The sequence below is a fragment of the Larus michahellis genome, chromosome 8, assembly GCF_964199755.1.
Source record: "Larus michahellis chromosome 8, bLarMic1.1, whole genome shotgun sequence".
Taxonomy (NCBI): Eukaryota; Metazoa; Chordata; class Aves; order Charadriiformes; family Laridae; genus Larus; species Larus michahellis.
The window spans coordinates 22831352-22859351 of record NC_133903.1 but is presented as its reverse complement, the minus strand read 5'-3'; the positions used below and the strand labels follow the sequence as shown (position 1 = coordinate 22859351).

Below are 28000 nucleotides of genomic sequence, written 5' to 3'. Positions count from 1 at the left end.
GAGATGATACCTGGAGCGCTGGTGGCCATATCCCTCCTCATGTTGTAGGAAACAGGTGGTGGGATCAAAACCAGACTGAGCTGATGTCCGCAAGGCCACAGCTGCGATGCCCACAAGTGGAGAGGAGAAGTTGAGCAGTACTGAAGAAGCCCAGTGGGAGGGATCTTCCTGGCCATAGGTCACGTTGATGACAAGCGGGTTGTACTGGCATGACAGCTCAAACATCCCTGCAAGATGAGGCAAAGAAAGAAGCTGCTAGCTCAGCTCCAGGGATATTTTCTCTGCTTCTGATTTACTTCCTCTGCTCCCCCGTATCCCACCAGACCAGCTTAAGAAGTAGCAGATGCTGCAAGGGGGGACGGGGAACACCAGCACTCAACTCAATGAGAGACTGCAGCAATGGTGGGGGCTCCTGTTGTGTGAGCCCATAGGATGCTCACCCAAAGAGTGGTTCAGCCCATCTACGCTGCTCAGCTGGACGGTTACCCTCGGCTTGTGCTGGATGCTTGGGACGGTGCCGTCAGAGGCCAGAAAGATCAGGAGGGAAGTGGGCACCACAGGTCTCTCAAAGCACACCTGGGCAGGAGGACAAGAGAGATCCTGAGAGCATGCATACCAAATAGAGCCTTTCTGATACCATATATGCAAGAGGGAAAGAAAGAGGGAGCGTGGGGAGAGAGCAGGAGCAGAGATAGGGGGTCAGAGACTGCAATTGTGCAGGGCAGCAAATGAGTGGGAAGAGAGACAGGAGGGAAGGAAGGGTGCAGAAGCACAGTCCTTTCCCTTCTAATTCCCCTTCTCCCTTTCAGTAGTCTTCCCCACGTGTATCAGTCCTGCCTTGCCATAAATTTATGGCATTTTCCCAGCTTCCACATTTTCTACTCTTAGAATTGAGCAACACCTGACTGATACCTGGATAACCCCTTTTCTGCCCTCCCTTCTCCAGGCTCTGACTCCCACCCCTCACGGTGCTGGTCGGGCAAGCCAAGCACCCAGACAGTGGAGTTACCAGTCCTGCCACCATTAAAAAAAATAATAAATCAAACCCAAAGAGCAGCTCTGGTACCCAGGGTGACTTATAAACTGTCCGTCAGCCAACACACAAAGATTTGTGGGAAGAAGTCCTGCCTCCTAGGAGACCTGACAGCTCCCCACTTGTCTACAGCCCCGAAGGCTACAGGAGGCAGCCGGGAAACTCACGGCATCAATCATGGCAGGACAGATGTTCTTTGGAAGTAAGAGGATAGAAATGTTTTTCTCCCCCACCCTGGTGCCCCCCACCCAGTGCCGAGATGTGTTTTGATCAAGACCCACCCTATGGAGTGTTTTTGTTGAATGTCGGTGTGGAGGGAGCCCAGAAATGCAAGGCAAAGGTGTTATTTCAGAGGAGGACAAGTCCTGGCTGGCCAGGCACAGCCCAAGGAGCACACTGAGGGAGCGTAGGGGACAACCAGCCGATTTGCGACGGCAGCCCAGCCTCGGGGTGGTTTGTACCACGCCAGGCATTGCTCATGCACGGGAGCGGAAGAAAACGTTGGGCTTCATCCCAGGGCTCCCACCCTGCAGGGAGGTGCTCAGCAGTGAGCACCCCATGAACACCCCAGCTCCCTTGGCCAGGGCTTGCTCTTGCACAGGGCTGGCCCTGCTGCAAGGAGTGGGCCAGGAGGCTGAAGCTCCCCTCCTTTTGTTGTTGTTTTTCATTTTGTTTGGTATAATCCCGCCATCTCCCCACCTGAGCTCAGAAGCTGGTAAGAAAAGAAAGCAAGAAGGGAGAAAAGACAAAGAAGAGCTATCAGTGCTCAGAGGCTACTCCAAGGAGCCCTCAGGACAGCGCTGCAGCCAGGAAGCCACAAGGAGCTACCAATTTTAACCTAGCTGCCTGCTGCCCACTCCCTCCAAGAGCGGTTCCTCAGGGGAGGTGAGATGGTTGAAGTCAGGTGAGGCTTTCGCGGACTACACAGCTTAAGGTGGAGTATTTAGTCTTTCCCTTCCTATGGTGCATCTACTTGGAGGTGAAGGACATTGGCCCCAAGTTAGACCAAGAGCAGCTGACTTGACCAACATCCTAAATTTTTTTATTATTTTTTTTAATATGTATTATGTGCCTGGGCACAGCAGACTATCTTTTTAATTTTTCTCCCTTCCTCTCCCCTGTTCCACTTAATTTCCTACATATTACACATCCTGACTTCCTTACAAGTGATTTTGATTTCTCTCCTCAACAGAGAGTTGTTAGAAACTAAATTTTAACTATCAACGGTTTAACTGTTAACTATTCTTAGTTAGAAACTAGGAATAAAGCATGGCTGGAGATTGTAGAATCATAATTGCAGACAGACCCCAGGTGCATGGTAGATGCCCTCTTGCCTCCAGCCTCAGTCATCTTACAACATGACCCAACCTTTCCCTTGCTCATTGGTGCCACCTTTTGAGAAACACCATAGGAAGCAATTCCTACCACCCAATGAGTTTTGTGTTGTGGCTCTAGCCTGGGTGATGCAGGTGCAACAGCTTTAAAACGGTCATGGGAGTTGGTGGCCATGAAACACCATGCACACGTGGGTACACATGTGCATGAACAGCACCGTTCTCGTCCAGGCAGGCGAGAGTGCTAGGCAAATTGTCAACAAGAAGCTGTCTTTCCTAACCCAATATGTTACCAATCAGGCAAACTCTATTAAAAAAGGGAAAAAAAAAAAAAAAAGAAAAAGGGCATATTTATTACTAGTCCATAAATAATTTTATGGGCGGAAAATAATAGCACTCCTAAAGAGAGCATGGAGAACCAGTAATGAAAGTCTTTAATATAAACATCCATAGAGGAAGAGAACTGACCACAAGTTCCAATAAAACTGGAACATGCTTTAACCCCTGGTGAGAAGTGGAGAGCAAGCTTTCATCTAGGTAGGGCCGAGGGGGAGACTGCTGCTTTCTTGCTAGCAAAGGAAGAACGGAGGCACATTTGTCATGGCCAGAGACTGAAGTCAAAAAGTAGGTTGTAAGCACAAAGACAAGGAATGAAGGGGGGCAAAAAAGCTGTTAAAGGAAGTTTTTTGGAGCAACAGAGGACATCAGGGGCAATACCACTGTTTGTTGACTCGGGTTTGACAACTCACCAAGTCCTCTGAGTGTCTTGGGAAGAGGTCCCCTCTAGACAACCTCGAGCAAAGCAGGGCAAGGTGCCCCTCAAACTGCAGAGGAAGCAGCCCGCCAGATCCCAGCTTTCCAGTAACACCAGGCAACAGCCACAAAACCTCTAAACCATAGCTGTGGTCAGAAAATCAGTGCTGTAAAAATTGCTCTGGCCTAACACTCATCTCTCCTCTGTCCTGCTCCTCTGCCTGCTGGGACAGAGAGGTTTGACCCTTCAGGTACCCTCCCAAAGGCAGCCCCCAGCCATGGAGGCATCCCCCGAGGCCCTGTCAGGCTGCAGGACCAGCAGCTTGGGCACAGAAATGCCTCCTTTGGTCTGGCATCACTGGAGGGCAGGAGGAGCTGCATGCCACAGTTGATAGCTGTGGGTTCACGGTGCTCAGCAGCAAACCAGGGTGCTCAGAACCTCTCAGAATGGCAACATATATCCCGCTACCCTCTGTTGCTCCTCATGGCCATGGGGAGCAAAGGTAACTAGGACTTTAAACCCAGCTTGCATGCACCCTTTGTGGGTGTAATAGCACAGCTTGACTGCAGGGAACAGTAAGGAGCGAGTTGTTTCTCAGCCTCAACATATTTCTGTGGGGTCCCGGATTCAGGCACCGCCCTTCTCCTGGCAATCTGTCCCAGGATGGGTTTGCTGTTCACAGTGGGAATGGGGCAACTACATAAGAGGCATCCACGGGCATTTGGGGTTGACAAAGAGTTCAGTAGGATATGAAGTCCTATCTGAGCAGTTTTTAAGACTGCTGTAACTCCTACAGGACAGAAAAGGATGTGTGTTTATCACCAAAGTGCTGGGGCAAAGACCAGCAAATCCTTCGATTTCTGACCACACATCCTCACTTACCTTGAGCCAAACTCCCTCATTGCCCAAGGGCATCCTCTTCTCATCTGGATCCTGAGCGGTATCTTGGCTGGGACTACAGGGGAACCAAGCAGCCAGGGAAAGGTCCTTTGGCACATCATGAAGGTGGGATTTACATATCTGAAAGAAGAGATTTATTTCAACCCAGAAAGAAGCAAGGAAAGTGAGAGAGAGAAAGAAAGAAACAGCACCTACAAAACCTCAAGGAAGACTCAACATGTTGAGAAGGATCCCAAGTCAGTTCATAGCATGAAGACAACTTGGGTTCTTAGGCGAGAGACATCTCACCACCCACACCTGTGTACAGGAGGCCTTTGCCCTTTTGAGATACTGCAAATATACTGTTGAAGTACCTTGTAGTGTCTGTGGGTCTGAGCAAGAAAAAATGAGCCAGGCTTTGAGATGGTAGGGAAGATCACAACCTCTGGATTTTGACTGGGCTGATGAGATCTTAAGATGCAATTCATTTGCCTGAATTCCAGCCTTCAGTGACATTTGATGCCCTATGGTAACCCCAACATCCCCATAGACCTGGCAGACAAAGCCTAGGAGATTTGTGAGTCCTTCTAGAGGAGCAGACACCCAAGCCCACATCATCCCACTAGACATGTATATGTAGGCAATTTAATCATACTGTGGATCTCAAGATGATGGTTCCTTACATGAGGTCAATAGAAACACAGGTATAAAAGGCTAAATAAGACATCTCTACATATCTCTTTCTTTTCTTCAGCTTGCTAGGAAAGAACATACACACCCCACATTAACACCGATTGGGTGAAATCCCATCCTAGACCTCCAGGCCCTGCTCCAAAGCCTGTATGAAAGATGGGAATTCTCTCATTGATTTTTTGTTGGCTTCAGATCAGAGAGTTTGAGAGCAATGCAGATGCTGATGTACGTGTGATTTTATCCTTCCAGGCTCTGACCTTATAAGGTATTAGATTTAAGGGATTTTTTTTTTTTTTTTTAAACCAACACAGTGCCACTACACTACATGCTCAGAGTTGTGCATTTAGCTGGTGGGTTGGCGGTGTTGTTGTTTAGCAAACTGCATGGTCAGAGGAGATGCTCCCTACCTTGATGAAACACCCTCCCGCATACTGTGGTTCCCGAGCCTAGGGACTACTGAAAGAGAAGGTGTGAGAAATGCCCAGGTCCTCTATTGGCTCCCTGCATGGGAACACAGTAGTCAATAGACACTTCAGAGCTGCTCTGAATATATTGGTTTTGCCTCATTACACTCTTGCAGCAGCGACTTTCCCAGCTTTACTGCAGGGGCTTTGCTAGAAAAGTCTTTTTTTTTTTATGTCCATGCCTTCACTCACCTTCACAACAGGCTCTCCAGTGACCAAGGAAGCAGAGCAGGACTTAGCATCCTGATGGGAGGCATAGGCTTTCACTGCCCACAGATCCACATATCCATCGGGCGTGTAGGGACCACAGTCCAGGACACTGCTTGTCTTCTCGAATGGCTCACACACACCATCCCCCTCATGCACGTAGCACAGGCTTGGTTCCCCTACAAGGAGACCAGGGGTGACCCATTTACAAACCAGGCTCCAAGCACATATGTTTCCTCCTGTGCCAGGAGGCATGCTGGGCGTTTAGCCCACCACAATGGGCTGACAAGCTCCACGAACCATTCCACCTGTAGACCCAGGTTTTATTGTGATGAGGTGCGTCACCCCCTCTCTGAGGAGCAGCATGAATAACACACAGTTTTGGCTCCTGCCTCAAAAGTGTATCTCAATCCATTTGGACTCACCGACACAGTTGAAGCCTTTTTCCTTTTTACACTTCCTGGAACAGCCATCTCCATCCAGCAATCCCCCATCATCACATTCCTCCTCCAGGCTCCTAAGAGGACAACAATCAGACGTGTCAACACCATACCCTTGACTCAACACTCTTTTGCTTCCACTCAATCATAAGCAAGGACACCATATCTTGGTTCCATTTCCACAGGAACAGGGAGAAGAGGAAGAATGCCATGTGGAGTAAGGTAGATGAGAGAAAACACCATATCTTGACAGGAATTTAAAACAGGTTGAAGACACAGCATATGGGAGAAGGCATGACTGCACTATGACTTTCTTATAAGACCTGAGGCAAGAACTGTGGGAGAAAATGAAACCATATACAACGGAGGACGTAGAGAGCCAAGGATCAGGAAGACTTGCTGCTGGAGAAAGCAAGTGCTGGAGACGGCAGGAGGTTCTGAGATGGGGATGGTGTTTCAGTGGGAGCTGGAGAAGGGGAGGCAGAAGGGGGAGAGAGAGGTTAGCCCAAGAGGAGACAAGAAGCAGCCCCCAGCTGACATTCATGGCACCTTATGAGGAAAAAGAGCCCGTGCAGTTTCCTTGAAAAGGTTCTGCCCCCATACTGCAGAAAATAGGCCTGATGGGAAAAGCTGTCAGAAATGCAGAAATGCCTCAATTCATACCTATTCCTTTGTGCACAAAGTTAGGCACCCAAAAACACAGGGAGCAAAAAAACTTCAGACAGACATCTTGTGATGCTGACCCACCTCCACCTTCATCTAATACAAAAGATCCACTGTGTCCCATATTCCCACCTTTGATTCATTGTTCCACACATGGTACAAAGGAAAAAACTTCCACGGACAAAGCTTCCTGCATGGCCTTCCCCACGACAGCTGAGGAACAGGAAAGCCTGCCAAAAATCTCAGCTGCTATCTGGCCATTTCTGTTCCTCTCACTTTTCTATCAACTTTGACAACAGAGCCCAATGTGGTCATATGGTCTCTCTGGACCAAGTCTTCATCTAGTATGAATCCATGCTGAAACCATAACAGATTACACCACTGTAGCACCCAGCCCTGCTGTAAGCCTCTTTGCCTTGATGGGTCTTATACAGTACCAAAATTCCTCCTGCAATTGCTTCAATTTTCCACTTTCCTCACACTGTTGAGAAAGCTGTTTTCAAAGGAAAGGGATTCTGAGTAACCTGGAAGTTGAAGTCTGAAAAATCCAAAATACAGAAATTTGGCGTAATTATCCCCAGATGCAGCAGGTGAACCATTGGAGTCTCTTAACATAGAGGTGGTGCAACCCTCATCATTTGGGGTCTCTAAGCAGAGACCAGACAGCTCTCTAAAGACACCGCACTGTGTGGGACTGTGCTTGCTGCAGAACCTACTCCTGCAGGACCTCCACCGTGGGCCCTGTGCAAAAGGTTATATTGGCCAGTCCCAAAGGCAGAACGCTTTCGGGTCAGACTCTGCAACAGTTTGCTGAGATGGGCCAGAATCTAAGCACTGCCGTCAAGGATGGAGGACATTCCGGTTGGACCCCTCATCCAGACCCGGCTCGTAAAAAGACCATCTCCACTTCCTATGCACTTGGCATTTTACAACACAAGCTCTATAGTCTAGTCTGCTGGAGGGATTCAGTGCAGCATCTTCAGACAAGTACCCATGGGCGGAAGACCAACCTGGTGCTTCTTTTTGAGACAGGATGACCTGATAGCTCAAAGAACCTCAGCTGAGAGCTTGGGTTTCTTGACTTACGTGGTCACCTTCCCATCCCCGCAGTAGGGTGCTCCATGGATATGGACAAGGGGTGGGGAGGCTTCTCCTGAGGTCGTCCCAGAGACTGCCTGCACCTGGTAGCGGTACACCTGCCCAGGCATGACTTCCCTGCAGGAACAGAGAGGACTTGAACAAAGAGCAGGAGGAACCAACCCATACATCTGCAACAGATTTTCTCACCACAGCTATAGAAATCACATGTTTGTGCTCAGGCAATATCACAGTTTGACATATGTCTTCATACTCTAAACTGCCAGAGGCAGAGACTGTGGGAAAAGCGTCTCTGCCAGGTCATGCAGAGGGGCCTGCCACTTATCTCCCTAGGGTCTCAGCTGGGGAGAAGCTGCGTTAACTTGAACGATCATTTTACTAGTTGTGTTGATGGGAAAAATGCTTCTGGGTTTAATGAGCTCCTTCTAGTTAGCCTGGGCTCCTGGGCAAGGGTTGTGCTAGCATGATGGATCTGCAACAAGCTTCCTTGATGCTGAATAGGGAAGCTGGCATTGAACGTGGTAATTCCCAGGGTAAACAAAAAAACACAAGCAAAACCATCCAGGGATTCAAAGGCATGACCTGAGGAAGTCATCAAAACTGCCCCAGGCATCCACTCAGCCTGTGATGGAGCAGCCTCATCACTCACGTGTCAACGAACTGGCGGTGTGCCTGTGCCAGGGCAGCGGGGGATCCATTTGCAAATGGGGGGTCACGGAGTACTCGGTACTGGATCAGCTTGCAGGCAGAGCAGAGAGAGCTGTGGGGCATGGAGGTCAGCAGTGCTGTGTCTATCTCCATCCTCTCATCAAAGGTGTAGATTTTGACTCCAGACACCTTTTTAGGTATGTTGAGCTTCACAGTAAAGGGGACATCACAGAAGGTGTCCAGGGGGCCTAGATGGATGGACTCCCCCTGCTCTGTCAACACTTCAATGTCAGACAGTGCCTTGGGAGAGCCTGTGGAGAGGTACGTGGTCCAAAGCGTGAGGGAATCAGGGTAGACGGGGTGCAGGAAGCGCAGCTCCAGGATGCAGCCATCTGGCGTGGGGCACGGCACCGTCATGTTCATGTGGTATAGGTGGAGCTCTGGACTCCAGGCCTGCAGACTAGGCTCACAGGGCTGATCCACATCTGGGGGCCCTGGTCAGGAGGGATGAGGAGGAGGCTGATGAGAACCAGGTGACTACTGACCTCACAGGGGACCCAGAGGGGCAATCCTCCCTGCAGGTACCCCATACTCTGTACGATAGCTGCACACCCATGCAGTTTTGCACCCGCCTATAGGCACGTGCCAGAGCTGGTGGCATCTGCCCTACCCTCCTAGAAAGCAATAAGCACCACTAATCTCCCAGCTCCTGGGTGTGCATAGAAGCACAAGGCTTCGCAGATCTGAATGTCCCACAGCCCTCTAAAACAGCGGCAATGGTACGCGTGCTGCAGCTGGTCGCAGTGCTTACCAGCTCCCCTAGAGACAGCCTGGGCTCAGCTGGGGGACACGAAGCTTGCTCTGTAGTCTCATGGGCACAGGAGGCTTGCCAAGGGCACCTGAACTCTGAGTCCCTGTGGCTCCATAGGTTTGGACAGTGGCTAAGCAGAGCAAAGAGACCAAAGCTTCCCACAGGCACGTGATGGAACGGGTCACAGGCAGGAAGGGACCAAGTCCAAAGCAAGCCAGGGAAGCAGCTCTGAAAGGCTGTTCCTCCACCAGACAGTACCCAAGCTGACCTGAGATCCCCAGACTGCCTCCCCTGGTGGTGGATTAGCACTCAGCAAGAAAAATGTGGTGGGATTTCAGTCTCAAAAGCATCGCTGGAATCCATCATCCTGTAGTAGAAATACCCTTGTCTTCAACCACCACTGCCAGCGTTTCTCAGGACCTAGTTCCCATTCAAAGCCCGCATCCATTTAGTATTAGTCTTCTAAAACCCATAAAACCTGTCTCTTTTTCACCAGAGTAAACATGCACTTGTGATAAATGCAGGTCACGCATAGGAGAAAACAACACCCAGTAATTCCAGAAGCAATTTTAATTTGCCAGTGAATCAGACAGGTGGGGGAAACAGGAACCGCTGACAGTACATGAGCTAAGCTTTGATTTGCTTGGTATCACTGAATAAGCACATATTTGATTATTTCTTTAAATTGACTTCCCCCTGCCCGCAACTTGCAAAGCTAGTGAGAGGTACTTAAATTAAAAAGTTTTCAGACACAGAATCTCAGCTACATCCTGACACTCCTGTTCTCAAATCATGGGCTACATCCCAAAAGCGTAATAATGTCCAAACTGCACTGTCTCAGCAGTCACCCTAGCACTTTTTCAGTGGGCCTCAGTGGCTCAGACCCGCAACTTCACAGAACTAACAGATCCTCTGGCTCAACATGGTTCAGCAGCATCACGTGCACTACATACAGCCCATGGGATCATTTCATCTGGTCTCCTGCCTCCTCTGCTTTGCCCTTGGAGGAGTTGCGGCTGCATGAAAAGCCCAACAGCTCCTATGGCAGCTGCATGACCTTGAAAGCCACCATCATGCCCACAAGGTGGGTCTCTAAACCAACAGCTGGGTCTCTAAACCAACAGCTGGGTCTCAGCACAAGAGAAGTTGTGACACCCTGCTGTTCACTTTGCCAGTGAGGAATTGTGTCCAATTCAGATTGCCCAGGACTTGGTTCAGACTCAGTGGGACTGAGCAAGAGGCTCCTCTTGCTCCCTTTGGACAAGGCTGCATCAAAGCCTGTGAATGCCCCCGACGTTTTGGATGACGTTCCCAGGACCTATGTTGTAAGACTTATTTCAATGAAATGTCTCTCCTTTTGACCAATATTTCTCATTAACACCTTTCTGGGCAATGATTTGGGTTAATATCGGTGTGTTGGTTTGTTTGTCCAAAGCCGACTGGCAGTACCCAGGTATCTCCTGGACACCTAGAAGTCCTTCCTGCACTAAAAAGCCTCCCCAAAGAGGAGACAACTCATTCTCTAAAAGAAAAAAAGCTTCTTTCTCTTTTCCCAGCAAGATCTCATCTCTTCCTAGGGGATTCACACGTAGGGAAAGAGAGGAGGTGTTTACCTTCTGCTTCTTCTGGTGTCCAGTAGCCAGAGGAATCGCAGACCCGAGGGGAAGAGGCCTTATGCACATACTGATGGAAGGTGCCATCCTCTGCACAGTCATCACAGAGTGTGTCCTCCTCCCTGCAGGCAAAAGACAAAGGCACCCACATGTCTAATCATGACCAGTTAATTTTCCATTCATGTTTGTCCAGGCAGGATAAGACGGAAAGCTGGAAAAGCAAAGCTAAACTCTCAGGAAGCCACTGGGCATATCATCCTGCCTGGAATAAGTTTCCTCAAAGACCGTAAAATAGGAGTGGCCATGAGACAAGCTGGGTTTAATCCCTCCTCTTCTCTGGGTAGTCTTGGATGAGCAATTGAATTGCCTGTTCCCTACCCATGAAGCAGAGCTAACAGACTTCACGCTTCCCAGGGTAATGCCTCTGCAGTCAGGTGGGTGCACTTGGGTCTCTCTCTGCTAAACCCCAGAATCAAGTTTTGGCTTTCATCACTACTATAATACAAAGTGGTCACCATAATGTCAATTGAAAGAGGTCCCACTGTGCTCTCCAGGAAAAAAACCCAACGACTTTTCTGTGATAAGGACCAGTTTCATCCCTTTTCCTTGACCAGTTCATCTCGGAGGATGCAGGACCGCCATCCTGGACCAGCTCCTGAGCCAGTTATGAGTGAGAACTGGAGATGGATCAGAAGACCCAGCACCTGCCTCCTAGACCCGTGTTTTCCGGCTCCCAAATGGCTCCATTCCCCACCAAAGCAGTTTGTTTGGATGACTTGAGGCCACGCAGCACTCAGAGGCTCTAGGGGTTAGGTCCCTAGAGGCTCTACGCACCTAGGAGGTGACAGGCACACGCTTTTGTTCTCCCTAGGTGAAGGGCCAATCGTGGAGACCACCAGTTCTTTGGAAAGGCAGGAAATACTGATGCAAGAGTGTCCCAGTTGCCCTCAAACAGCATTTTTCTTTTAATTGCAAGTGACAGCTTTGTGAAGCAGCTTTAAAACAAGTTCAAGAGCTCTTTAACAAGTGCTTATGGTCCCATAATAAAAGCATAGACCTAAAACCTGGTGGAAAACAAAATGTTTTAATAAGATGTGCCACTCAGTAGAGGCATTGGTGGTGTATCCAGGTCTTGGTGACTGCCCGGTATTGCAGAGAAGGAAGACAGCCAGCCGGTGCTCAGGGCCATGCACTGCTCACCAGCCAAACAGCTCTGGTTCCTCGGCATTGTTTCTCTGGCTTGAAAAGTTTCCTGACTTACCCCCAGTTCGTTACACTGTGAGTCCGTGACAGCACTGGGAATGAAACCTAGCTCTTGTGGTTCAAGCTCCCTGCCTTAACCACAAGGCTGCATTTCCTCCTGGTAAATAGTTATTTTATACAATAAGTGCTAAATGAAGCTCATTTTTCATGCTGTGATTGCACTCTGGGGTTTAAGAATTGGCATTGCCTCCCGACGCGCTTTGGCTTCCCCTCCTGGCACCCCGACAGCAGAAATCTTGCAAGCCCATGCGCTAGTGGGGCTATTGCAGCAGCCTGGCTCTGCAGGAGACAACCAAGGGGGTGTCTGAGGGCTCTGCTGGAGACGACCAAGGGGGTGTCTGAGGGCTCTGCTGGAGACGACCAAGGGGGTGTCTGAGGGCTCTGCTGGAGACGACCAAGGGGGAAAGGCAATGGGGGGGTCTGCACCACAGAAGATCCCTTGTCCCTTCCAGAAGGCTCCTGCATAAGCCCAAGACCACCATAACAGCAGATCCCTTACCTTTCATGGATGACACCGCTGATGGGAGGCAGCCAGTAGATGCTGAGGGAGTCCTTTGTCTGACCTGTGACCATGGGAGGGATTGGGATGGGTGCAGGCTTCTTGCTTTGGCCCCAACGCTGATACACCAAGTCCAGGTAGCAATGCATCCGGGCCACTTGGTTGGGGGTGAAGGTGTTGGTGCAATCATCATCTGGGGGAAGAGAGGTGGCTGGGATCGGTCAGTGGGGCATGACAATGTGTACCCTTCCTGACCTCCAAACCCTGTTTTGGGGACCTCTGGGAAGACCTGGGAGACACCAGTGTGTTGTTGTTCTCCTGCCAGGACTCTTTGGTGTCGTGTGTCCCCAAAGCCACAAGATGGCACTGCCTCAGCAGCTCCACGTCCCTGCACTTGCCACAGCAGCTACCGACTGCAGTGGCCCCAACTTAAAGCAAGAGCTTTAAGATCTGGGCAGTGCCACCATCCTCGTGGACTCGCAGTGGGTCAGCAGGGGGTGACAGAATTGCTCTACAGGCTTTGGTCCTCCTGGGCTGCCAGGAGGAGCACCAGTCCTTCACAGCATGCCTTTGGAAACCAAGCTGAAAGGGCTCAACTTGAAGGTCCAAAATTATAATAGTAGTAGTAGTAATAATAATAATAAATAATAGTAATAATAAAGTTGCTTCAGGATTGGAGGAAGAAGGCACACCACCATGCAGACAAGAATGGCCTCGGTGCATCTCCAATGACCTACAAACTGGCAGGGAGGGAGGGATGGAAACAGCCTGCAGCAAGAAAGGGGCTAAGAAACAGGCTAAGAAACAGCAAGCACAGGCTGCAGCCTGCTGCATCCCTGCCCACCATGAGGGACCACACCAGTTAGGAAATGAGGAAAGGTACTATTGATGGAGGCAGAAGGGAGAGAAACCCAAGTTTCTAGGGAAGATGACCCCTTACTATTTCTAATGACTGTTACTCATTACCTGTGTAACTCATGTAGTTGTTGAAGGGCGTTCCTGTGAAGTGTGTCTGGCCACAGGTGTCATTAGTAGGGTCTGGATCCCGACAGAGTTTACTCTTAGGGGTGGGGGCCGTGTCAGCACAGAGGTCTCCCGTCTCCATAGACGGAGTTGTCTCCCTGCAGGGATCGTCACAAGATTCACGCTCGCTCACTCCCTTAAAGACATGGTACAATCCCAGGACATGTCCCACTTCGTGGATCATGGTGTTCGTGTGGCCGTGCATACCGTAATAAGCAGGGTTGAGGACAACTCCACCTAGAATTGCAAGTACGGAGAATATAATCCAGAGTGAGACAGCAGGCAGCTGCCGTTACTCACCTGTGCTAGACAAAATTCCTCTCATTGTGCTTCCAGGTCACAAATGAGGTGCCAGATGGAGACCTGAAGAGCAGGATGGGAAGAGAGCTCCTTTGCCCTCTTGGAGTGGAATGGGATGGGTGTTTTTCCTTACCCTTCTCATCACACCACTCCCCGCAATGTCTTCAATCGTTTTGGTTACCGCTTCCCTCTGTGTCTTTTCACATGTTCATAATTTGGTTCACACAACTCCAAATGAGGTTTGAAACCAAGGCACCAAACCGAGACATGCTGTGCGTTTACAGGGATAGTCTTTTAAACCAGAGGAAAGACGACCTTCCCTAGCTTAGACACATGGCTAAACCATACCAGTACCCATGGCAGGTGAGAACAAAATGCCTAGCAAACTCCTGATGCACTTGGCTGTGTCAACTAGAAGCCACCTTCATAGAATCATAGAATTGTTAGGGTTGGAAGGGACCTTATAGATCATCTAGTTCCAACCCCCCTGCCCTGGGCAGGGACACCTCCCACTAGATCAGGTTGCTCAGAGCTCCATCCAGCCTGGCCTTAAAAACTTCTAGGGACGGGGCTTCCACCACCTCTCTGGGCAACCTGTTCCAGTGTCTCACCACCCTCATGGTGAAGAACTTCTTCCTAATGTCCAGTCTGAATCGTCCCATCTCTAGTTTTAATCCATGCCCTCTAGTCCTACCATTACCCGACACAAGTCCATATGAAGATTCAAATGCACTGCCTCTGGCCCCTACTGAGACAGCATCAACGGCCTACTGCTTCACCCTCCAAACCAGACCCTAAGGAGTAAATTTAGACTCATACAAAGTGCATTGCAATCCCCTAAGCTTCTACCACAAACCTGACTCAAATTCACAGTGTATTTTGGAGTGAGATTTTCCAAAATGCAGCTGCTGAAGATCCCTTCCTCTCCTTCAGAGGGCTTTGTGTGTGGGCAAGGTGCACCAAGTGAACCAGGCAAGAACCCCCCACCCATCACAGTCCTACTCCTCTTCACTGGGGCACCCCAGCCCCTTGGCTCAAGGGGGCGCAAAGGGGCAGTTCATCCCCAAGCCAGTTTGGTGCAGGCTCAACTGTCAAAAATGCTGGACCATGGGTACAGACAAAGTCTCCCAGAAACCGCTCAGAGCTGCCACCTTATACTGACAGCAACAGCACAGAGCTGAACAGGACCCTTGGCTGCAGGACAGGTGTCCTTTCCTGCCCACCCACTGGTGATGGGAAGAGCAAGAAGAAATGATACTGAGGAAAGCCAAGTGGAGCAGAGCCTTCCTTTTGCTCACTGTCAGCATCTCTGACTCCTGACCTGGGATGCACACCCTGTACCAACAACTCTGTACCACTTCTGCTGGGAAACTGTCCATGGAGAATGCTCAAAAAAAATACTTACCTCTTCACCCTTGCTTACTTTTATTTTGCCCAAATGAAAATGTCTTTGGAAACTCTACATCTTTTCTCCCTGTTTTGAGGCTTTTCAGTGGCCATTTCCTCCCCTTTTTTCATCTTGCTTCCTTGCTCCATCCGCTTTTCCATGCTGCCTTACGGTGGAGTGAGTGCTGGGGAATATCAGCAAGATGAAGGGGCAAAAAGCAGACCCCAGCATGTGCCCAGGCTGACTCCAGGAAATATCTCCATGGCATGGGAGGCCATTTTTACCCAACTATTAACCTAGACAGTTTGGATGGCAGCATGGTGAATAGCTGGCTCCAGCACAACTTGCGCTGTCCTTTGCGGGGCCCTGGAGGATTTACTGTGCCAGCTGCCTCACAGCAGAGCTTCTGCTACTGCATCTCTGCTGATGATTGTTGCCTCTGCCAGCAAAGTTAAAATTGGCAGAGGGCCACCTTGTGACCCTGTCTCCAGCCACAGCATAGACTGCTTGAAATCTGCTCCTGGATCAGCTCCGTGCACTACCGGACTACCTCATGTCCTCAAGTACAGGACATTCCTTCCAAGAGAGGGCTTTCTTCAGATCACGGTGTCCCTGGCAGGACACCAACAGGACTGTGACTCCTCTGGTGTAGCCATGCCGGGTGAACACTACGTTGGGGCTGGAAAGGGGCCTTCAGAGATGCCCTGAGCAATTCTCTCAACTCCAAGAGAGTTGCAAGAGGGTGACCTGTCGAATGGCACTGTTTCTTAGCTAAAGATTCATGTTTGTTGTTCTTCCTACCCTCAGTATGGATCTTATGCCCAGGGCAGCTTGGCCCGAGGCAAACGATGGGTCACAAAGTAGCTGCATTCTCTTTCTCCCCAGTTGTAAAACACCAGAGCAGAGGACCTTGCATCCCATCAGTCAGCTCTTGACCCTTTTGTTGCCTGGAGATGGGCCAAAATGAGGTACAGATGTTGAAAATTCCTTTTGGGACCTTCCTGTTGTGTCCTGTCAATTGTTAGGTTTTTGCAAGCCATCCCCCTCTTAATTACGAGGCTGGTAAATGCTATAGATAGTAAACAGCATCCCTTTGATGGGGAACACAGTGGGCACAAAAAAAGCTGCTTCTCATTTTAATCAAAACAGGACACAAGAGAAGAGAGAACAGAAAGAAAAGGCATCTCTGCAGCCAAACCCAAGCCTGAACAAGGCAGGGAGCTGCCTGCCCAAAGGTCTGAAGGGAGGAATGCACACACAGAAACAAAATAGTGTTCATAAACAAATAAATTAGATGTGAAAGCCCTGCACGCATCCGGTGGCACTAACCACAAGGAATGGGTCTGAGCACCAGGGGCATGGGAGGCCCTGTGACCAAGCAGACCTCCTCCCAGCAGAAACCCAATGCTCTTCCCATGTGGGGGAATAAATGGGATTCCAGCACAGGGAGGGAGAAAACTGTCACAGGGGAGGGATGCCAAGGCTGGGATACCCTGTCCCTCCCTCCTCTCTGCTGGCTTCCCCTATCCCATTCCTCCCTGACACTCCACAAGGATGGTCATATTTTTAGTACTTTTTTTATACAGCTAATTAGGTGGCAGGATTAGAAACAGCATGAGAACTCTGCCTTCCTTCCAGAACATCCTCGTCCCTCCATTCGCTGTCCCCTCAGGTCCCTGATGAGCTGGGAGAGCTCCCAGCTTTGGACCAGGAAGTTGTATTTCCCCTCTGCAGGGTCCTGGCTGTGAAGGCAAGATGTGGAAGTGTTCATAACATCCCAACAATACCAGCCTCCCCTCTCCCTCATCTGCAGATGCAGCTTTCCTTCTCACCTCTGCCTCTTTCTGCCCTGGGAGACGGGCTAAATTCGGCTTTAAGTGAACTATCCCTCTCATTCCTGAGAGCCAACCCAAGGAGACCCCCAATGTCAGAATTTAGACAACCAAGCTGAAAGCTTCAATGTTATGTCAAGGGGGTCTGGCACTCCGAGGCAGGTGAACCAGAGTCTTCTTCGGACTTGCCCACCAAACAGCGGCCAGGCAGCTGGAAACTTCAGGGCTGGTCTTGACACATCCTCTCCCTCCACACCAGATCTACCACCTACAGCTGCAGAGCTGGTAACATCCCAAAGGTCAAGCCTCAACTCTGCTCAAGCAGCAAGAGATGCTTAGTCCATCTGTACAGTGAATGATTTGCACTGGTGTGGAGCCCGCTTCACCTTCACTCACACATCCCTCGAAAGGTCCCAGGTTGTTACCCTGCTTCTAGCCATGATCAACGCCAGTGATGAAAGACTCTGGTTCAAGCCATCCCCAAAAAAGCCAACCCGGTCCTGGGTCAGGGCTGTCGCAGAGGACGCATGCTCAAGCAAGGACTGGATCTTTAAACAGCAAACCACAAAGCTGAACCTGTATCATAGGGCCAGCCTTCCCCAAACACTGAGTCACGGCAATTAATGGAACAAACGCATGAGGGTTAGTCAGACAGGAAGATGGCCATTGCTTAAGGTACCTTTGATGGAACGGCTGGCCCTCCTTCAGGATCCACTGACCTCAGCCAGATATATGAGCTGGCTCCAGCTTATATAACTACAGAAAGTATTTATAACACCAAATATTCACAATTCCCTTGCCTTTCGACCATGTTTATGCAAATACTGTTACATGCAGCTACAAATGAAGTTTAAAGCATCTGCATTATTACTTTGCTTGGGTTTTTGAGGCAAGGCTTTCCACTGTGGAAATCTAAGCTTCTTTATAGGAACAGGAGTTCTTCAACTCTTTGTGTTTTGTAGTTGAAAAGATGTACTTCTAAGTTCTAAGTAATTCATTCCAGACTCCAAGCAAGAGCTCTGAATTAGAAAGGAAGTCACTGTGATTGTGGTAGAAAGACTGAGACAGACGGTATGGTTAGAAGAAGTGGTGCAAACAGACCTGAGATCTCCTACCTCTGCTGCTAGCTGGCTGCAAGTTGTCTCTGTCTAGGAGCTGCACAGCAGCTGAAATACTGCCTATAGAAGTCTCATAGACCAGGTCACCCTCTCCAAGTCAGTGATTATTTCTTATGCTTCAATGAATGTAGTTGCTCTTGGTAGTATTACTACTGGTCTAAAATAGTAAACCAACCCTAAACCTTCAGAAAAGCATTTCTTCTCCACAGGAGCAGACAGTGGCATGTGGGAAGCAGGGTCTGTGTACTGACCTTAAAATACTAAAGTCGGGATAGACAAGTGATCAGTAAGATTCAGTGCAAGAGTAGGAGTTTGCTTGGAGCAGACCTCTCCCTTTTGTAAAGACACATGTCCACTGCTGGTCACTGTTAGGTCTTTAAATAAAGCTCGGAAAATTTTCTTGAACTACTATTCACTGCTCCCAAGGTTTTCCTTGCTCTTTCCTCACTGCTTTACCTTCACATCTACTCAGATTCTCCCATAGCTTCTTGTGAGAGGTTTTGACAAAAAACATAAATTCATGACCTGTTCAGTCCTATGTTTCTTCGATGCTGGACAATAATATACAATGTGTGTGCTACAAAACACTTGATGATGTGGTGGAGACTACTGTTTACAGAGAATAGAGTCCACCACCTGCCTTCCCAAGCTCATTAAATCCAAAACCAAGGACAGCCTCGAACCAAAATCGTCAGTCTACGCCAGAGTCACAAAGAGGTTCAGATCCAGCTTCACACTTCACAGGCCTGGCACCAGGGCCAAGACAACACCCGTTTTCCCCTTAACCTCCAGGGTAAAACCCTGATCCAACATTTCCAGATGGTGCTACCTCTTGTGTCCCTGTCTGGACACAAACTCTGAGACTGGAGTTAAATGCAAGCTTTGGATGAAACTGGTCACCCTGATTACCCTTCTGTACAACTCCTTGCGAGCCATTGGGAGGGGTCTGAAGAGAAGATATGTGGCTGAAGCACTTGCTGTAGTAAGATGATTGTCAGGCCGAGCCTTGGATGTGATTTCTGGAAGCTGAAGGAATAAATCTCATGGAGATCTGCCTTCCTCAACAAACAACTGTAGCAATAGGCTATTGAAAAAACAGTCCTGAAACTCATTGAGGGAGGGAAGCTGGCAAAGAAGACCTTTAAAACAGGTCTTTAACAGGTCTTTTAAGGGTTGAACATCATGCACTTGTAAAAGCAGAAGGTCTAGGTCTGCTGTGCATGTGTCAGGAGTAATTATTTCCAGTTACTTATTGAGAAACACTTTAGATGTTTTGACTGCAAAGTGTAAAAGGCTTTGCCAGAAAACTCTGACATTGAAGAGGTGGAGGGAGGGGCAGGAAAAAGAGAGAGCAGAAATATGAGAAAACACACAATAGACTTACATTCTAGTAAAGCAGTTGCCATTTTGACTATTTTGTAGCCTGCCAGGACTGATGACCTTAAGCGTCTGGCTTGAATTCACTGAAGCCAAGAAGAACCTTGCCTCCAGCAGGTAGTAAGCCAAGTTATAAAAGCATGCTTTAATTTGATAGTCATCCTCGCATTTCCAGTTCAATTCAGAAATAGCCAGTGCTCACTGCCTGGTCAGCTCTGGAGTCGCTCAAATCTGGAGTCTCCGCTCTGAAATCACTGACACTTCTGGTTTATCTGTTTGTCATTATACCCTGTAGAGTGAAGTTCACCGTTTCCAGAATCCTGGAAGACAGACCTGGAAGGCCCCAGAGAAGCCAAATGCATGTCTAAACCCCTCTCCAGAGCCTGTACTTAAGGTGAACCTGAAGTTCTCCCCAAGCTCTCTGCCCCACTATCTCACTGCTGTGAAGTTTCTCATATCAACCTTGAAGTCCCTGGTCGGGTTGTAACCCCACCACCTTATCCACATGGTACACAGGGAACAGGCAGCTCCTTTCCTTACAGCAGCAGCTGTTGGTACACCCAAAGCCTGTTATCATCACCTTCTTAAACATTCTCAATGTCGAGACAAATCATGGCTGCCTCTTTTTGCCAAGTCAATAAAGAGAGAGAAAAACCAACAACCCTGAGACCCCATGAGTGGTGTAGCTTACTTACCAAGGTGACTAAGGGCTTCTTTATCCCACGGCCAAGTGGCAGCACCAGCCAACTCTTCCCTCACTGAACTGGCAAAGTAAACATTGAGGAAGTGGGTGCTGTTCAGCTGCAGTGCCTCCTTCAGCTCCTTCACACTCACATACGCCCTGCAAAGACAAGGGAGAGGAGACAGTCATCACAGGCTTCAATGGAGCAAAGAGGAAAAGCAGGAGCCACCACAGATACCCTGCAAAGGGTGCAGCAGACCTGCAGACCCCATCCTCAACCCTCTGAAACAAACAGCATTTAGGAAAGTGTGGCAAAATTCAGCAAATTTCAATAGAGTGCCCCAGGACAGTATTAATTCTGCTTTGTGACGTGCATGGACTGCTAGCAAGGGGGTTATGAGGGAGGCAGTCATGCAAATCTGAAGAACTTCTTCCAATTACAGTAGATTTGTTGATGAGTTCTGCTCTTAGAGAAGTTCATTCATCAACAGGGACAGAAGAGACTCCATAGAAGGGCATAAAAGGATATAATATGGTAGGAGAAACATTGGGAGAAGAAAGGAAATGTAGAGGTCAGTCCTGCTAGGGAAAAGAGAAGGGGTTTGACATCGGGAAAGTGGAATTTGAGGAAAAAAGTGTTTCTTTCCTCAAAGTGTGTGTAGAGAGAAAGGAATCCAGAAGTCCAGCTGGCTCCAAGAAGGGGTTGTCCCTGATACAGGTCAGGGCAGGAACGGACATCAAACCTTATTCTTGGGAGCAGTGAAGATTTGCCATCTGGGGCCAAGAAGTCTCTTCTCCAGCTTCTCTAGCCTGTCTGGAGAAGTTCACAACCACGTCTCTCCGCTCTATCCCTTTCCCCACGATAACCAGTATGCCAGAGCTAGCAAGCACAAGGGGTCCTTGCAGAGCACAGGCACATAACACACGAAAAAGCATGCTACCTCACACTCATCTTGTGTATTGTATAAGGAAGAGCATGAATAAAAAGTATCTCAGAATTTGCTCTGAGACATCTCTCTTCCAGCTCTGCTCAACGTGGACCTTGGAGAAGAGAGCTGCCTTGGTCCTCCCAGTGCTGAGCCATCAGCAGGGCCCTCTTCAACGAATCTGTCTCTGCATGTGATCCAAATCTTTTCTGAGAGGAGGTCTGGCATGTCTGCAGGAGCCAGGGCAGGGAAGCACAGGAGTTCCCAAAATAAGCTTAATGGGGAGAGAGGGACATCTCCTCCCATGTCCAGAGCTGGCAATAAAGAGCTGCAGGAATGGAAAATACACTGGAATGGGGATACCAAAGACGCATTTCTAAAAGACACAGGAAGGTACTGGGCTGGGAGAGGTGGGTAGGTAATAGGCATTGCAGCAGAGCAGTAACAGCAATGGGTATGTCCAGGTGTCCACAAAACAATCTTCACAATGTGGCATGTGTCTCAGCACCTTAGGTTTCACTCTCCCCTCTGCATGGTTGTTTCTGCACAGGTCAGAGGTCTACATTGCATTCACCAATACATTAACAGTCTCAGCGCTGATCTTTAGGGAGTTCAAGTCCTCAGCTGTGCAAAATGATCAGGATCTAACTTAATAATAACAATAATGATTCCAATAATAATGGCAGTGGGATCATAGAGCCTTGGTCAGTGCTGCAAATGCCAGATACTCTTTTAAATCAAGTACTACCACTTCTGTCATCAGTGCCATTAACCTCATGGGCTGAGACAGCATTAGGACAGGTAGCCCTAGAAGACATTGTCTCTAAGTCTTCAAAATCTGAGGACTCTGACCTGCATTTTGTGAAGCCATTAATTTAAGAGATTCTGAGCAGGGGAAAAACTCATGGAAAGGCTTCAAATACATCACCGTGGAATGATGATGGAAATGCACCATTGTGGAAATATGTCATAAGAATGACTAAACCTGCAGCATAAGGCCAACAGCAACATTAAGGTGGTGGAAAGCATTTCATTTATTCCCATACTTCCAGGACACTTGGCTTCTTTGAGTTGCATGGAGAGATTATGAAGCAAATGTGGTCGTTTCTTTACACTGGACCAGCCATGAAGGCACACCAGCTATATTTGAACGAGCAACTTCTGTAAAAGCTGCATCTATTAGTGCCTTTCTCACCTCATTGAATTACGGAAGGAAGGGCAAAAAAAGTTGAGCATGGGCTAAGGGAAAAAAGGCATATTCTCATCCAAGATGTGAAATGAGAAGGGAAACCAGTGAGAGATGTGCAAACCACCGTTTGTGATTGCAATATCCCTAGACAAGTTATTATATCAACAGACCTGTTTAGAAAGAGAGAGGTTACTACAACAAATGGAAAAGGAGAAAGAAGTGGGGAAAAAAGTAAAGAAACAGGATTCCAGAAGCAGACTAGAGCAGGATGGAATGTAGAACACAGCTCGGTAAACCCAGGTGTGGCCACTTCCCCAGATCTGAAATAGCCAAAAGACCCTCAGAAGCCATTACTGACTTGGGAATTGTCAGATAATCAGAATCTGCCGACTACCTCCCCTATCATCAGCCCCAATAGGCCATACTGGACTGGAGACATCTCACCCACCTTCCCAGCAACAAAGCAGCTCCGAAAGTTCAGTCACTTTATAAAATTTTGGCTGGACTATATGGCAGCATTTAATGGTGAGAGGGGATGACCAGCTTGTCTTCACCAGGCCCCGAGATCTCCCACCACAAAGCAGCATTCCCAGAACACTTTCCCCAGCCACATCAGCTTGCAGAGAGAAAACTCTCCCAACCGGAAACGGCAAATTAGGAGAACATGATCTCTTCTCTGTGATGCCTTGCCTGAGCATCCCAGACACGCGCCACGCTGACGCCATCCCTTCAACCCAACTAAGACGGGAGCGGGCCGGGAGGAATAGATAGGGAGAAGAATAAATAAACCTGAAGGACATATTTGTGGCATGACTCGGAAGGAAGAGAAGCAAAAATTTCATAGAAATAGAGCATAAAGGAGGGAGAAGGGGGAAAGAAAGTCTCCTTTATGCACCATAGCTGCTCGGGGGATACAGACTTAAAAATAACATTGATTCCTGACCTATGATATCTTGGAAAAATAGCCCCAAACCCTTCCAGGCTGTCCAAATTCCGAGAGCTGACGTCAGCCCTATTCAGAGGGATATTCCCGCCGCCCCTCTTCTGGAGACATGATGTTTTTCTGGCTGTCGCCTGCCATTCCCTTGACACTAGCAACATTTTTTGTCAACCCTTAATTATAAATAACTGTAATTTCCTCCATTGAGAGATCTGGATGGTTCTGAGCTGTGTATGGGGTAGGGAGAGCCACTCCAGTATGGAGAGATGCTCAGATGAATGGAGGAGGAGAGGAAAGGACCCTGATTTCACCCACTACGGCATGGAAAGCACAAATATCCTCCTGTTTGCATCCCCAAAGACACAGTCAAGACCTAAGCAACTCCAGAATGGGCAACTCCAATTCCCCTCAATCCACATTTCCCACTGGCATCCTTAGCTTAGACAAGGAGCATGTAACTGGCGTCTTTGCCTGTTGCTTATTGACAAGGTCATGCTCTCCCTTTTCTTCGGCACTTCTGTTATTTTCCCAGGGGGAAGGCAGAGCAGCCTTTGGTCTCCACAAACAGCCTAAATGACAGACCTCTTCTCTGCTCCCCAAATAGCTTCAATGCCTACAAGACTGGAGGATTCCAAACTAGATGGTATTTACAGCAGGGTGGGCACTGCAAGCCAACACACAAACACAAGGCAGGCCAGAAGGACACATGAAGGCACATCTATCAGCTAAGGAGCCAAAAAAACCCCAACCAACCCCAAAGAATAGGGCAGAGGATAGAAGAGAGACAGAGAAGGGCCATTAGGTTTTCCAGATTCAAAGCAAATGTTTTTCCAAGAGCATCCAGAACTCACTGGTGAGCAGCTGGCTGCATGATACCACCTTGACCTGGGGAGTATTTGCAACCCTGGGAGAATGGAACTCACAAGAATCACAGAATCATAGAATGGTTCAGGTGAGACCTTAAAGATCATCTAGTTCCAACTCCCCTGCCATGGGCAGGGACACCTCCCACTAGACTGGGTTGCTCAAAGCCCCATCCAGCCTGGCCTTGAACACTTCCAGGGCATCAAGAACTTCCCTGGGCAACCTGTTCCAGTGCCTCACCACCCTCACAGTAATATCTAATATTCCTAATATCTAATCTAAATTTCTCCTCTTTCAGTTTGAAACCATTACCCCTCGTCCTATCGCTACACTCTCTGATAAAGAGTCTCTCTCCGCCTTTCCTGTAAGCCCCCTTTAGGGGGTGTCCCTGGTCTCCCCGGAGCCTTCTCTTCTCCAGGCTGAACAATCCCAACTCTCTCAGCCTGTTCTCACAGCAGAGGGGCTCCAGCCTCTGATCATCTTCATGGCCCTCCACTGGACCCATGCCAACACATCCATGTCCTTCTTGTGCTGAGGGCTGCAGAGCTGGACACAGTACTCCAGGTGGGGTCTCACCAGAGCAGAGTAGAGGGGCAGAATCATGTTACTCGACCTGCTGGTCACGCTTCTTTTGATGCGGGCCAGGATACAGTTGGCTTTCTGGGCTGCAGGCACACATTGCCTGCTCATGTTGAGCTTCTTGTCCACCAGCACCCCCAAGTCCTTCTCCTCAGGGCTGCTCTCAAGCTATTCTCCACCCAACCTGTATTTGTGCCTGGGATTGCCATGAAGAATATATGGAACAGTACAGAAAGATTAGGGATGGGAGGGCTATGGACTGCCATTATTAGAAATGAGTGTGGCCATGAACACCACCTAAAATGATGGTATTTGAGGTAACAAGTCCAGATATGAGGGCATCCTTCATGACAGGTTCTCACCTGTGATACTGTTGACTTAAAGTTCTGCTGAATTGCTCTAGCTGCCAATCTGACTCTAAGGCAGGCTTAGGTACAACACTGCATGCTGTTTTACTTGTGGGACTCATGGTTGGCAGAAGGGGAAAAGCATGGACCTTGTTTTCCTCTACCACAGCACAAGGGATCCACACTGATGTTTGTGTGGTCCTGGTGCTGGATCAGAAGCACATGGCTCTCTATGGGACATAATAATGTGCTGTCATCATACTATCATAGAATCTTCGTGGTTGGAAATGACCTTTGAGATCATCGAGTCCAACCATACACACCTACAATCTCTGTCACTAGAGCGTGCCCTGAAAAAAGGAAAGGAAGATGAAGTCCAGCAGCTTCAGTGACTGTGTCACCATAGAATAGTGGAATCAGAGACTCATAACTGTGGATGGGGAGGACCTCCACACGTCATCTAGTCTGACTCCCTTGTTCAAAACAGGTCTAATTAAATCAGGTTGCTCAAGGCCATGTCCAGCTGAGACCTGAACAGCTTTGAAGACAGGTTTCACAGTTTCTCTTGGCAATCTATTCCAGTATTAAACCACCCTCATGGTAAAAAATAAAATCCTAATGTTTAAACCAAATTTCTCATGTTCCAACTTGTGTCCATTGCTCCATGTTCTCTGTGTCACCCTGTCACATCAAGTGGGAAAGCCATCAAATGACTACAGCTTTGAATGGAAAACTATTACTGCACTAGACTTTACCACACTAGGGTCTAAAGACCCAAAGCTTCCTTTCTGATCAGTTGATTCCATCCATGATTCCAGGCCTTCCTGGAGAACCCTCACTTACCTTTCTCCTGCTTTTCCCTTGGACAATTTTGACGCAGCCCTTGGGGCAGACAGCATCTTTCTACTTGTGAATGTAAATCAAGCTCTGAGCTGGTTTGGTCAAAGGAGAGGGCTTGACATGCTCTGGGGAGATAGAGTTGTTACTGCTTTTCCAGGCAGTAACATCTGGCAGTAAGAACAGGACCACTAGTGGTGCACAAGGGGGAGAGAGGAGAGGATCTGCTAATCTATGGGGCAGTAGAATGGACAATCAAGCTGTAACACAAGCCTGATGTGGTTTAAGGTAGAAGAGCAGCAAGAGTGGCACTTTTTAGTGACAGTCATATCATGACAGGAAGTCTTGGGGCCACGAAAGTGGCCATTACCACTGAAAGGCAAAAGGTGGCACTTCCAAATGAAAAGCAAGGCCAGCATGTACCCCATGCAGTACCATAAATCAAACTGAATTCTCTGGGTACTGCAAAGGATGCAGTGTGTAATGCCACAGGAATTCCACTGCAATTCAAAAATAGGAGTCTTTTCCCTGTGGACATTTCACAGGGGATGTGGGAGTGGGGTTGAGTGGAAGCTATCCAAGTGCCCTCCATGGACAGCTGGAAAATACTTGAAAGTCAGCCAGCTCCAGCTAACCATACAGCCTAATGAAGTCACAAGGGATTCCTGGCTCTGCTTTCATGTCCTTCATCCACCGCAAGGAAATTCCTCTTCCTACTCCCACCAAGATAGGAGGCTCCCTTTTTCCCCAAACCTCTGCTTGACAAATGAGGAATCCCTCAGACTTCCCAGGAATAAGCACGAGCCTGCCAATAATATTTTTGGTGCATGGACAACACATTCCCCCAAGGCTGCAAAAGGTTAATAGAACACGCAGCAACCTTGCTTCTGAGGCAGGCGGCCAAGAGCCCAAGAGCCACAGATCAATCCATGAAGACAGGTGCTGAATCAAGTGGCACGAATATTTTCAGAGAGCAGACTCTTTAAACTTTCCATATCATCAGTGAGGAGAGATGCTCCTCCAGATGTTGAGCTAAAGCGAACAACTTCTGATTCACCCCACCGAAGGACTCCTCTCCATGGTGACTCTTTAGGGGAGGTCTAAAGAGATAGTCCTCCAGAACTGGGCTCTCTGCTTACATACGCAAACGCTCCTTGCTAGAATTTGTGAACCCTCATTTCTGTTCCCATCACGGGCATTCCCAGGTGATCCTCAGCCTTGCCTCCCTTTTGCCTTGCTGCGGGCAGACAAAGCCCACTACCACAACATAAACAGGACATGGTACCATCTTGGTACAGCACACAAGCCAAGATGGGTTACTTGGTCTGCTTCCAGACTAGATTGATGGTGGTTCTCATGGATTTACCTGCCCTGAAATTTCTGGTGTTAACGCAGCTGGGGGGATGCTCTATTTTTAGGAAAAAGCTTAAGTCCTTCTGTATTTGTTAAAACTACTTGCATCCCCACAACCACGGTCTAAGAGCTCTGACTCCAGTCCAGCACTATCCTGGTATGCCACAAACATCATTGGCAGCATCATGACAACTTGACAAGGCAGTAACAATCAAATGTCTCTTATCTGGACAGGCTTTGGTAACACAGTCAGATACAAGACACATGCAAGAGGTGAAGGGAAGGCTGAGGAACAGCCAGACTTTCACCTGGGATCACAGGAGATAGATACAACCCTGCTGGAATAATACCCTCTATAGTCCTCAGGGGTCTCTCAGTGACTTCACTGCGTGTTGGACTCCAGCGAAAGAGCATTTGGGTACGCAAAGGATGAGGGCATCATAGACCTCTTGGACATTCCTGGAAAAAAACACCATTGAGGCACTGACAGCATGAGTAGAACTGCCTAGGAAGCAGCCATCATTGGCAGCACCACTTAAGAGACAATTTAAAATTTGCATGAGTGGCTGAGTGTCAAGATATGAAAGAGAGTGAAACACTTCTATGTGAGGTCCCTCAGGATCAGGGATTTCCCTTATGCATAAGCAATTCCTGTGGGATTCAGAGGTAGTCCTCAATCTCCATGTGGGAGATGGGATTTGGCTTAGGGATTGAAGCAACAGCAGATGTTGCAGGGTCAGAGAGATGCACTGGCAAAGCCGCAGACGGGATCAAAAAGACAAGTTGTGGTTCGAGGCTGTGACCCTTCCATATAGATTTACTGGGGAAAGGGACCAAGAAGGCTGCA

At 48.6% G+C, this 28000-nt stretch overlaps 1 protein-coding gene across 1 annotated transcript in view; it reads right to left on the bottom strand.

Annotated features, from left to right (window-relative positions):
- Positions 1-28000, bottom strand: part of PAPPA2 (pappalysin 2) — a 101181-nt gene that overhangs the window by 50488 nt on the left and 22693 nt on the right. The window contains exons 3-13 of the mRNA XM_074597362.1: positions 20132-20277; positions 13366-13659; positions 12400-12592; positions 10638-10759; positions 8215-8707; positions 7554-7682; positions 5790-5881; positions 5350-5543; positions 4004-4141; positions 441-576; positions 11-227 (exon numbers count right to left, since the gene is read on the bottom strand). Of these exons, the coding sequence (XP_074453463.1) occupies positions 11-227; positions 441-576; positions 4004-4141; positions 5350-5543; positions 5790-5881; positions 7554-7682; positions 8215-8707; positions 10638-10759; positions 12400-12592; positions 13366-13659; positions 20132-20277 (2154 nt within the window). The remainder of the gene's footprint in view (positions 1-10; positions 228-440; positions 577-4003; positions 4142-5349; positions 5544-5789; positions 5882-7553; positions 7683-8214; positions 8708-10637; positions 10760-12399; positions 12593-13365; positions 13660-20131; positions 20278-28000) is intronic.